Source organism: Pristis pectinata, chromosome 5 (genome assembly GCF_009764475.1).
Source record: "Pristis pectinata isolate sPriPec2 chromosome 5, sPriPec2.1.pri, whole genome shotgun sequence".
Classification (NCBI taxonomy): Eukaryota; Metazoa; Chordata; class Chondrichthyes; order Rhinopristiformes; family Pristidae; genus Pristis; species Pristis pectinata.
Window position 1 is genome coordinate 41,964,901 of NC_067409.1, and position 13,223 is coordinate 41,978,123.

General features: G+C 38.6%; 1 protein-coding gene across 1 annotated transcript in view; it reads right to left on the bottom strand.

The window, feature by feature from the left end:
- The window catches only part of kcnh8 (potassium voltage-gated channel, subfamily H (eag-related), member 8), a 288,746-nt gene that overhangs the window by 130,184 nt on the left and 145,339 nt on the right, over positions 1-13,223 (bottom strand). Inside the window, exon 3 of the mRNA XM_052016213.1 lies at positions 2,865-2,996. Coding sequence (XP_051872173.1) covers positions 2,865-2,996 — 132 coding nt within the window. The remainder of the gene's footprint in view (positions 1-2,864; positions 2,997-13,223) is intronic.

Genomic DNA, 13,223 nt, shown 5'->3' on the forward strand with positions numbered 1-13,223 from the left:
CGGAAAGAAAAACCTTTGAATAAACCTTTAAAATATTTAAAAACTATCAGAAGAATTAAAAAATTATTAATAAGCTCTTGAGAAAAGGCAAACTGTCAAATGCTGTCAGGTCATTACTGTTAGATTTCAAATTTTAGATGGACTGGTATTTCTTCTCTATAAACATTGGGAAAACTAAATCCATAATTTTCACAGCTTGCCCCAAACATGATCCTCCACTGCTGCCTCAGGATAAACCAGAATATTTGCTAACTTGGTATTCTTCACACTGAGCTCTGACTGAATATCTCTTCCATCAAAAAGACCACCTTCAGCTCCATGATATATCTCGCCTTTATCCCTACCTCAGCTTATCTGCTGTTGAAAATCTTAAGTGTGTCTTGAACTTCCCTTCCTATCTCTTTGAAATGGCATCAGGAAATCATTGAAAACCAAAGAAATTGCATTAATAATTGGGTTTGAGTCATTTACAAATTATTATGGAGTCTTCTTTAGTCCCTTATAGGAGTTACAATGGGAGATCAGTGGTAACTGCATGAAATATCAGCACTTTTCTGTCTGTATGCCTTTCTTGTCTGCAACTCCTTATTTTCTGTTGTCACATTGTGGTCATACTTCTGTCATCTCTTGGAATTATAAATTCCTGTGTGTATATACATGATCTCTATCTCCAGTGGTAATAATATAGAGTTTAGCTTTACATCACACAGCCTCTCAAACTATGCTGCAGTGAACATCCTACTTTCCAATGAACACCACCTATATTTTCCAAATTAGCAATGATGTTGAAATTCAGCTATAAATAATGGCATCAAATTGAACATTAAATAAAATGAGCACAATGAAGGCTGACTACTGCCAAAGTTTTGGTTTAAATATCTTACATCTTCTAACCTTGCTTAGTTTAAAGATCCTACACCCTCTAATCTTGCTAATATTAATATTTTATATTGTAATATTATAGAGTCAGGACAACGGTACACCTTTATGCCACATTATATTTCCTATATCCTCTATTAATGGCACACCCTCTGATTTCCCTAGACTTTTTTCACAATCCTTTCTGATTCACTCGGGTCTCATATTCAACAAATTACATTTGTTCATCATAACACATGATGTAAATTAAATTTAAAAGTCTACTTTCAGTCTCTCTTGTACAAAATCCTTTTATTACTATTGTCAGTCAAGGCTCAGTTGCTATCACATTTGTCTCTGACTCAGAAGGCCAATGCTCCACTGCTCCTCCACTGAAGTAGAATTGCACTGTCTTTCAAGTGAGGTTAAACTGCGGCTCAGTTTACTTTTTCAAATAGATGGAAATGATCACAAAACACTATTTCAAAGAAGTGCAGGAAAGTTCTCCCAGGTGTCATATCTTACATGCCTCAAGTCACAGCATCAAGGACGTGAGATTAGTTAATTATTGTATTGTTGTTCATTGGTGATTGGTGTAAACAAAGTGGCTGCAGTGTTTCCTAATACTGCAACTGGGAGCACACTTCCATCGAACTTCATTGGCTGTAAAGTGCCTCAGGACATAAAATCATGAGAAGTGCTTTATAAATGCAATGAAGTCTTTCTTCAATCTTCAATATGTGAACTTCCTGAAGGTCAAGATAATATATTGTAATTAATATTCAAATCTGTATTATTAAACAACATTATTGAACATCCAGAAGTTATTTTTTTTGTCTTTCTGTACCTTTGTTAATGGTGTTGTTAAGTTCTGCAAAGCTGGGACTTGGGTAGACATTCTTCTCATACCCATCAGATATTGAACTATTAATCACTATCAACTAAACCTGCATGATCCCAAGAACATTGCCACATCGGCATTTACAGTATAATTTCCCAGTGTGAATTGGTATAATTCTCTCAGTCTAACTGCACATGAATTTCTGAGGTTGAAGCAGTATAACGATTAAAGAAATGTTATAACTCCCATGTTCTAAAAGGTTACAAAGCATTGACATGGAGGATAGCAGATCTGAAAGCATATATCGGTAGGGAAATTGAATAGCTGGGGCTATTTTCTCTAGAAATTACATGCTTGACGGGTGGACCGCTGGAATTCGTCAGAAGTATGAAAGGATTTAATGGGGTTGATGCAGAGGTGTTTCCATTTTGCATCATCAAAAAGAGGGGGCATAAATATTAGGCCGTCATTAATATATTCAATAGGGAAATAAGAATTTCTTTGTCTTAGAGTGACCGTAATGTGGAATTTGCCATCATAGGAAGTAGTTGACTGAATAATTTAAGAAGGTAGCTAGATGGAGAATGAATTAAAAGGTTATTTGATAGATGAAGCATTTTGGGAGGGAGAATTAACTCTGATATAGATCTATTTGGCTGAATACCCTTTGTCAATGCTGTGGATTCAATGTGGTGTTTGTTCATTTATTTTTAAAATTAATTAAATACCAAATACAATTATAGCAATACACTATATGTATGACCCAAAGAACATAAGAAAACGGTATGTGTATTGAGCCAAAAAATTCAATTTAGCCAAAAAAAATCAAGCTTGCAAATGTTGAACATTGAATTTAGAAACAAAATCAAATTGTATTTGGGTTAGGTTGGTGCAATGAAAATATTTTATATGTAGACAGCAGTAGGGAAGGACTTGAATAAAATTAACTTGGGTTTGACAGAATTTCTGTGTTTGATGTGCTTCATGTGTTGCAAATTACTACTTCAGAAAATAAACAGCAATAATAAATAGTACACAATGTTAATTTACTTTTTTCTGTGAGAAACCAATACTTACTACACTTAACAATGAAACTATGGCAATAAAAAGAACCACATCCTGACTGTCTTCGATAACTAAGGTAAGGATATGATGAAACACTGACCTTCCTTTTTATCCTCCTGGGCAAGCTTCACTTTGGTAACAGTTATGTCTTTGAAGGATGCCAAAAAAAGAACTACATCTCCTTTCTCATTTTTAATTGGCACAACGTCAAGTAGGCACCAGAATGAATTCCCTGCAAAGATTAATCAGAAATTTTGCCATTATATGCTACAATTCTGCAATATATTTACACTTCAACTTTATGTCAATTTTAAAGAAATTGCATAGGACAAACTAACATTTAGCAACATTGTGGAAAAGGACACTTTATTTTAGCTAACCTTTAGCTTGGGGAACTCTTTGTGTAGACTTTTTTCGAAGACTATTGAGTCTTTACTCCTCAGACAGATTAATGACCCTGGCCTTTAGTGAGAGTAAGCAGGAAACAGGTGGCCAATGCTCTATTGACAGATGTTTGGCCAATTGGCTAATCAAACCAAATACACTCTTCTTGACTCAGAAGGATATATCTGGCAACTTGATTTCAAACATTATGCACAATTACAAAGGTATAGTTTAATATCTATTCACATAGGTGGGAGCACACTGATAACAGAGCGCATAATGCATGATCTGGCCTGGGCACACCGTAAATCAAGGAGAGCACCCTCTAGGTCAATTTTATGCATTGCATCACCATATTTCCACTCTACTTTGGATAATTTTAAGAGCAGAACTTAAGGAACAGATAGAGTTTCAAAACTTAGCTTGAATAGGCATAAATTTTAATGGGAATGATCAAGATTGTTTTGAAGCAGCTTGGTTTTTGGAAAAAGGAGGTAGTGATGGATGAGCAAGAAAAGAAACTAGATCACAAGTCAAACCTGTCCTACTAGAGCAACAAAAGGCTTATTTGAAAAGGTTGACTCACTTTAGACTCACATCCTGTTACATTATCTTCAGTTAGTAAAATAATTGGGAACATAAGTTACGTCTAACAAGTTTCTCATTTGCAAGAAGACAGAAAAACATTTGGTTTGGCTCCATGTGTTAAGTTTGAAACTTTAAATTATTTAATTCTAGGATCCTTGGAGCTCCTGAAAAAGATTAGCTGATAAATATAAACGATTGCACATAGCATGTGAGAATGCTTTTCCATCAGATACTGCTTATGAACATAGCTTTCCTTCATCTAGCATGTTTAACATAGTAAAATGTTGTACAATCTTTGACAGGAGGATATCATAAAAAATTAACTATACAAGCCATGAAATATATTAGAACATAAAGCCAAATGCTTGATAAAAATATAACGTTTTAGGAAGTATCTTATGGAATATAAGAAACTGAAATACAAATAGGCCATTTGACCGCTTGAGCCAGCTCCACCACTCAATAAGAATAGAGTTGAAACTGTGTCTCAGGTCCACTTTGGAAATGTTCTGGTTCCCTCAGTGCCCCAAAATTCATTGATCCTAGCTTTCCCTGGTTGTCTTACAATGAGCTCAGAGATCCTGGAACAACTATTATTGTTCAACCCATGCATCAGCACAAGGCCAGAACGTGTATGGGGAGAGCAAGGTTCAGGATCTCCTGGTAATTAATCATATAACATAATGCTTAAAATAGCTTGTCCCCTTATTGCTTCCATGATGTACCCCAGCCCTTTTCCATTTTGTCTCTCCCTTCTAAACATCAACTACATTGGAATTGGAAAGGATCAGCCTGCAATGTTAATCTTGTATCTCTCTCCACATGTTGTCCGACCTTTATTTTCAGTTTTGATTTCAACTACTCTGGGTCATTTAATTGCTCACCTTGGTCACTATTCAACCACATGTCCGCTTATGAATGATTACATTATTTACCTCTGTTTCTCTATTCGTTGGTCAATTTTATTACAAGCATTTCATCCATGAAAATGAAAAATGAGAGAGGTGAAGAAGTGAAGCAGTTTACAGAGGAACTTTGGCAACTGAAGGCAGGAGAACCAGGCATTGCATGGTTGTAATCAGGCATGCTCAGAGGGCCAGAATTGGAGGAGTGCTGATGACCCAGAGGATTATAGAGCTGGAGGTTTCAGAGATAGGGAGGGGCAATACTGTGAAGGAATTTGAGAACAAGAACTTTTATGTATCATGTTAGTAGTTCTTCAAAGTCCAAAATATTTAACCAGCTGGTACTTCAATAGCAAAGGAAATTTATGTTCTTGTGTGAACCTAGACTTTTTTCGGAAGTGACAAGATAGAACTGCAGAAAACAGATGTGTGCAGTTTGTGTGTGTGTGTGTGTGTGTGTGTGTGTGTGTGTGTGTGTGTGTGTGTGTGTGTGTGTGTGTGTGTGTGTGTGTGTCTGTGGGCACACGCGTGGTGGATGATGGATGGTTTTTAAGGTAGAAACAATTGATGATGCAGATAGCTGGCCACTAATTAAGTCTGGAAACTTTCTAACAGTTTTGGGCTGGAGTTACATTGCAATGTTTGTGAAGCTGATTCTGGAAAGCTCCCAGCAGATTGGAAAACCATATGTGCAATGATTTTATTCAAGAAACCAGAGAGACAGAAAACAGGAAATCATAATACAATCAGTCAGTCTAAACATGATCTTATGCAAGGGAAATCACATTTGATAAATTTGTTAGAATACTTTGAGGATGTAACAAGCAGGGTGGATAAATGGAAACAGTGCATGCAGTGTATTTGGATTTTGAAAAGAGATTACTACACAAGGTAAGAGTTTATGGCACTGGGCATAGTATATTGGCATAGAGAGTGGATTGCCTAACTCAGAACAAAAAATTAAAGAAATGGGTCATTTTCAGGTTGGCAAGTTATAACAAGTGGGTGCCACAGTGATCAGTTTTGGGGCTTGAGTTGTTTACAATCTATATTCATGACTTGGAAAAAGAGACCAAATGAATTGTAGCCAAATTTGCTGATGATATAAAGTAGGCAGGAAAACAAGTTGTAAGGAAGACACTAAAAAAGCTGCAAGGGGATATAGATAGGTTAAGTGAGTGGGCAAAAACTAAAAAAAATAGCTGATAGAGAATAACATGGGAGAATGTTAAGTCATCCACTTTGACAGAGCAACCAGAAAAACAGAATATTATTCATATGGAAAGATACTACAGAATGGTAAATTGGTAAGTTGGTTTATTATTGTCACATGTACTGAGGTACAGTGAAAAACTTTGTTTTGCATGCCATCCACACAGATCATTTCATTACAACAGTGCATTGAGATAGTACAAGGAAAACAATAACAGAATGCAGAATAAAGTGCTACAGTTACAGAGAAAGTGCAGTGCAGGCAGGCAATAAGGTGCAAGGCCAAAACGAGGTAGATTGTGAGGTCAAGAGTCCATCTTATCATACTAGGGGACTGTTCAACAGCGGGATAAATGCAGTCCTTGAGCTTTGTGGTATGTGCTTTCAGGCTTTTTTATCTTCTTCCCAATGGGAGGGGGTAAAGAGAGAATGCCTGGGTTGGGTGGGGTCTTTGATTATGTTGGTTGCTTTACTGAGGCAGCGGGAAGTGTAGACAGAGTCCATGGAGTGGGGGGGGGGGTGGAATCTGGTACCCGTGATGTGCTGAGCTGTGTCCACAACTCTCTGCAGTTTCTCGCAGTCCTGGACAGAGCAGTTGCCACGGAAAGCCATGATGCATCCAGATAGCATGATTTCTATGGTGCATTGATAAAAATTGGTGAAGGTCAAAGGGGACATGTCAAATTTCCTTAGCCTCTTACGAAGTAAAGGCACCCGTGAGCTTTCTTGGCTGTGGCGTCTATGTTGCTGGACCAGAACAGGCTATTGGTGATGTTCACTCTGAGGAGCTTGAAGTATTCAAATTCAACCCTCTCAACCTCAGCATCAACCTCAGCAACAAAGGAATCTGGATGCTGTTGTGCTTGAAACACAGAAAGTTAGCAGGGAGGTACAGCAAGCTATAAGGGGATGGAATCTAGGGCATTGGAGATATCACACCTGGAAGACTGCATAAGGTCTTCTTATTTAAGGATACTTCAAGGTACTTGCATTAGTGCCAGTTCAAAGAATGTTCACTTGGTTGACACCTAGGATAAAGTTTCGACCCATTGATTGAACAGGTTGGGTTAAAACTCATTGGAATTTTAAGTAATGAGAGGTGATCTAATTGAAAGTTGGAAGATTCTGATGGGGCTTGACAAGGCAGGTGTTGAGAAAATGTTCCTTCTCTCGATGAGATCTAGAACTAGGTTTATCTTGAAAGAAATAAATTGTCCATTTCAAATGGAAATGAGGTGGAATTTCTTCTCTCAGTAAGTCATGAATTTTTAGAATTCTCTGTCCCAGAAAGCTGTGAAGATTGGATCATTGAATATGTTCAAGGCCCAGATATTCAGATCTATGTTCTCCAGGGGAGTCAAGAATTATGGGGAACTGGCAGGAAAGTAGAACAGAAGCCAAGATCAGATCAGTCATGATCTTGTTGAATGCAGGAACAGACTTTGGGCCACATAGCTACTCCTACTCCTATTTATATATGCTTATGCTTTTGTGTAACTGACCTCACATATTTTGCCTTCAAGGGACTTGGCATTCACATTACAGCATGAAAGGAAAATCAAAATTGTTTTGCTTCAACAGTGTGCATAACTGGAGGTTGAATGTGAAACCCAGCTGTGAAGTGTTCTGTACCTTTCAGAATCAAGATATGTGCAATGATCTAAATCATCCCGACGGTTATAGCTGGAGAGCATTCTCCATTGATGACTGCTAAGTGGATAATCAATCCAAGGGACCACGACCCCACAATTGAACATCAGGCCATTATCTCCCACACTCTCATTGAGCTTGTTTCCTCAGGAAATCTTTGCTGCATGGCCTCCCGTCTCACAGTCATCCTATCCCTCACAGCTCATTTATTTCTCCTTCCCAAGATCAATGTAGGACTGTTCTGTTAAGCCCATTGTTTCAGCCTGCTCTTGCCCCACAGAACATATTTCTTCTTATGCAAGTTCTATTCCTTATTCCCTTGAACGGTCGCTTCCCATTTACATCTGTGACACCTCTGATATCCTGCACTACTTTGACAGTTTCTAGTTTTCTGATGCCAGCTGGCTTATATTTACCATGGATATCCAATCCTTCTGCATCTCTATCCCAGACCAGGATAGTCTGTGGGCCCATTGTTTCTTCCTTGATCCAACCAGTCTTCCTTCTACTGCCATTCTCCTTCACTTGGCTGCATTTGTCTTAGCATTGACCAACTTCTCCTTTAACTCCACTTACTTGCTCCAAATAAACGGTGGGTCTCAGCTATGCCTGTCTCATCACTAGATACACAAAACACTCCTTGCTTCAATTCTATTCAGGCCCCCTCCCTCGACTTTATTTCTGTCACATTGATGACATGTTATTGCTGCTTTTAGATGCAAACATGTCAGTATTTTTGCTGCTAATTTCCATCCTTCTCTCACTTTCACATTGCCCATATCTGACTCTTCCCTCCGCACCTCATCTAATGGGGTAGGTCAGCCTCTATAATTTCTATTACAAGCCCACTGACTCCCACAGCTGGTTCCACTATCATCTACCAACCTCTGCCCCACACCCCATCCCCCACCTGGTTCCATTGGCCAATCATCCACCCCCCATCTAGTTCCACCTATCACTTACCAGCTTCTATTCTCCCACTGCCCCCACAACTCCCCCCCCAAGCCAACCCTTGGTGCTGCAGGCAATCTGGCAATCTCGGCTCTGTTCTTCTCTCTCAGTTCTGATGCAGAGTCTCAGCCTGACTTATATCTGATGCCTCCACAGATGCTGCATTACCTGCTGAGTTTGCCAGCATTCTGTTTTTTGTCTACTTCACCTCCTTCCACCCTTTGAGGATTCAAATCCATTCTCCCAGTTTCTCCATTTTTGTTATTTCTGCGCTGATGACAAGACTCTTGACACCAGTGCCATCACACATCTTTCTTTTTCTTAACTTTGACTTTCCTTACACCATAGTGAGCAAGGTTCTCAACAACGTCTCCATTTCCCAGACTTCTGGTCTCACACCCTGTCCTCCTGGCAGAACATATGTAGGGTTCCCCTTGTTCTCACCTGTCCATCACACTACCTTCACTTTCAATAGATCATCTCCCATAATTTCCATCATTGCTGACCTGATTCTACCACCAGGCACATCTCCCCCTCCCCTCCACTTTCAGCATTCCAAAGCTTCTGTTCCCTGCACAACTCCCTGTTCCATTCTTCCATCTCCCCACCTCATTGCAATTTCCCATGCAACCATATGAGATACAACACAGCCCCTTTCACCTCTTCCCATTCCATCAATCAAGGACATAAACAGTCCTTTCAGGCGAAGCAGAAATTCACTTGGATCTCTCCAGTTCAGTCTGCAAGAGTGACCCTGAGCTTCCAGTCACTTCAATTCTCCATTCCATTCCCACTCTGACCTCTTTGTCTTTGGTCCATCCCAAAGCCCAACATAAGCACCTCATCTTCTGTCTGGTTGCATTAAAAAAACCGCAGGAAATCCAAAATAAAAACAGAAACCGCTGGTAACACTGAAGGGTCTTTACCCTGAAATATTAACTATCTCTCTCTTTCTACAGATGCTGCCTGACCTGCTGATTGAAAACAGCATTTTCTATTTTATTGCCACTTACATTATTACTTCACAACCGTTCACAACCTCTTTAGACAGGAAACTATATGAATGTCGACTTTGTCATTTTCTTTCAAGACACATCCATTCACCATGCCACTCATATCACTGATTCAATATAATTGTTTAAAATCAAAATATCTGTGCAATTAGCTAACTAGATAAAGATGTAATTTACTGTATAATTATTATATAACATCAGCTCACTTCATCATATTAAATCTTGTTGTGAATTAGCAGATCAACCAAGGCAATAGTGAATTGCAGGAGATCGTTTTAATGGATTTGAGTTGAATGAAAGAAAACATACAACTTTCCATTTGTCTTTAATGTTATTTTTATGCAAGAGATTACAACAGCAGATGGTATAATTAGGCCCAAAATTAAACCAAACAGTTAAAGAAGCCTTTTCCTTGGAGAAATATATGCTCTGGTGGCTGTCCTATTGGGCCTCCTCTATGACAGGGAGGTGACGGAGAGGGCTTGAAGACCTAGACGAGGTGCCAGAAAATCCAGGGGAAGGAGAGGGAGTGGGGTGAGGAAAGCTATGGCTGGGAAGGCTGAATATGTCAGAGTTTTCTAGGAGCAGCATGGTAAGTCCATGTTCCCAAGGATCATAGAGCAACAGGTAGCATGGACTTAGTGCTCTGTGGACGTGGTTGGGTACCCGACAGTTCGGGAGATAGTAAATTGCCTATTCACAATAGAACATCTCCAATAAGTATAAATTTAGCCTTTCGTATTCTACACTCAGAGGCATTACCATTATCAAATATCTATCATCTTCATCAGGTGATAGGGTGGCGATGGGCAGTGGGGCAGTAGTGGGGGGGGGGGCAGTGGAGATGAGGTAGGTTGATGGTTACCATTGACCTGAGTTATACATTTCATGGTTAGAACTCACCATAGGCAAAATATCCTTTGACAGGTTATCCACTCCTAACCTTCAAACCCTTTCCTTCACCTACAAATATTTATGTGTGATAGAGTATCCTCCACTTGTCTGAATGAATAATGAATGCAGGTTCAAGCCTATTTAAGAAGCTTCATACCATCCAGGATAAAGCAATCTACTTGATAGGTATTTTTTTCACCTTTCTAAACATTCCCTCTTTCTACTTCTCCTGGAAATCATAGCTGCAGTGTGTACTCTCAACTAAATGCACAGTAGCAACTTTCCAAGGCTCATTTGACAGTGTCTCCTAAACCCATGATCTCTGCCAGCTGGAAGACAAGGTCAGAAATTAAATGGTTACAGTGCCACCTGCAAGTTGTCTCCAGGTTACACACCATACTGACTTCATCTACAACATTCTTGGGTCAAAATCTACTGAAGGAGTGTGCTCCCTGTGATTCCCCTAACATATTGTGAGAGTTTCATCTTCCCTCTTTCACTGATTAGCTCAGAAACCATTTCATCAATACAAGGCCCATCACTCTCCTCTGGAATTAGGCCCCAAACTATACAATTGTTGACTCAGATCTTTGGGCAAATCAATTACTACCTGAGTACCAAAGGCAATGATGTCCTCTAATTATAACTGCTAGCGGATCTGATTGTCTCTGGATAGTGTCTATTTGTAAGTTTTGATTGATATGATTGATTTATATTCACAGTTTCCACTGGAAATTGTACTTTATTATTTGAATGACTTATAGAGTCATGCAGCTGAGATTCGGGCTCTTTGGCCAAACATGTTCATAACTACCATCAAGTACCTGTTTATTCTAATCCCTTATACCAGCACTTGGTCTGCAGTCTTCTATACTTTGGCGATTCAAATATTCGAATAGATACTTCTTAAATGTTGTGAGAGTCTCTGCCTCCAGCAACACTCCAGTTTCCAACTCCCTCTGGGTAAAAAAAAACTTCTTCCTCTGATCCACTAAACATTTTACCCCTTACCATAGAGCTTCGTCTTCCAGTTTTACTTACCTCTGCTATGGGAAATATGGGGAAATCCAGGAGCTCCCTGCGAGTATGCATTCTGCAACTATTTGATGTTTTTCTACATTCATTTCTACATTTTACATTAGCAACTGAAAGTGTAAAGAAAAGATACTGTGCTACTTATATGGAAATTGCACTTTATTACTTGAATGATTTATTGAGTCACAGAGGCCCTTTGGCCCACCATGTCCATGCCACTTATTTGAGATAAGGTGAATAAACACAAACACATACAAGAAATGAGAACCTCTAAGTAAGGAGTTAATAATCAACAAAGAAGTGACATTAATGAGACAACTTGTGAGAAATTGATAGTGCATAACTTGGAACAAAATCTTGCGCATTTTTGCTTTCTTGTTTTAAAAAGATATTAGATTATTAAATGATGTTTAGTTACCAAATCACATCCCTCACTACCAAGTAGTTAAGTTCACTACTGCCTTGAAAGATGAATACCAAGCATCACTTAAAATACACCTTTAGGAAGAGGGATCAGTGCAAGATGCTCTGAAGGTCAGCCACTGAGAAAAGAAACAAATCTGTGGCAGAATGTGCCCAACATTGTTGATGAGCTGGCAACTAGAAGCTGCTGACATCACAAAACTAACTAAAGGACATCCCTAAATGAACTAAAGTGGTCAGCAAATTCTGGAAAGGCTGTTCAATCAAGTGCACATTATAGTTTATATAACCTGATGTAATGGGATAATGCCCTTTATACTCTTCATTTCTCCTGGGTTCCAACATCTCAAAAATAAATCTAACTTTTTAAATTTAATAAGATTTCATTTCCACCACTGTGTTTGATACATTTCTTCAAAAGTGCTGTGGTTTTCTGATGTTTCATCACTGCACTTAATTGAAAAGCTTTTCGTTAACCCCTTCTCTCATGCCAGGACACTGAATGACAGTGGCATCGATATATCTCACCTAGTGGATGTTGTACAGTGACTATCCAGGTTCTTTGAAAATATGAACCAAAAGGCACGAGAGTTTAAATTTCAACCCTGAGTGAATTTAACCTCAGGTAAATCATGATTATCATTTGCTACCTTCAACAACAGCACAATTTAACGAGTTTATAATGAATTTGAATTTGTTCCTGTCTAGTATCAATGAACTCATAAGTTCATAGATTTGGATCCAGGTTGTAACTTTGCTTTCTTTTTGCTGAAGCAGCACTATATTCTGCAGCTGTGGCAAAGTAAAATCCAGCAATAATTTCCTTTGATGACAGTAAATGTTCTTCTCACTGGGACTGCTTATAGTGAGTTGTTACAAACTACTTATCTGAGGAATCTTCTTTTTTAATGATAATTCATTTCACATCTATTCAAATATCTTGAGCTTAACTAAAAAGATTAGGTTAGTAAATATCCAGCTCACTCAAATTACATAACATGACAAAGAAAGCAGAAACCTGACAAAGCAAATTCTGATTTAACTTTAGGTTAGAAGTCTTATCTGAAGTAAATAATGCTTAGTGTATCGACAATTGCATATTGACTGGTATGGTGGCAGAGACAACAGGAGTATTTCACTTCAGGCATTTTGACAACTAATAATGCAAGGTCAGCTGATTTGCATTAAATCACAACATTCCTGGACTATAGTCCATTATGGGCCAAATTGAATTGGCTGCAGCCAATATTTCTGTTGGAAGAGTCAATCCACATTCATTTGGCAAAGGATTCCTAACCTGGAAGTTAGGAAGAAGGTGGTAAGTTCAGTTTATTTTTATTATTTTAATTTATACACTAATACATAATTTAAAACAATGCATGTGTTTCAAAAAAATTAGTATAT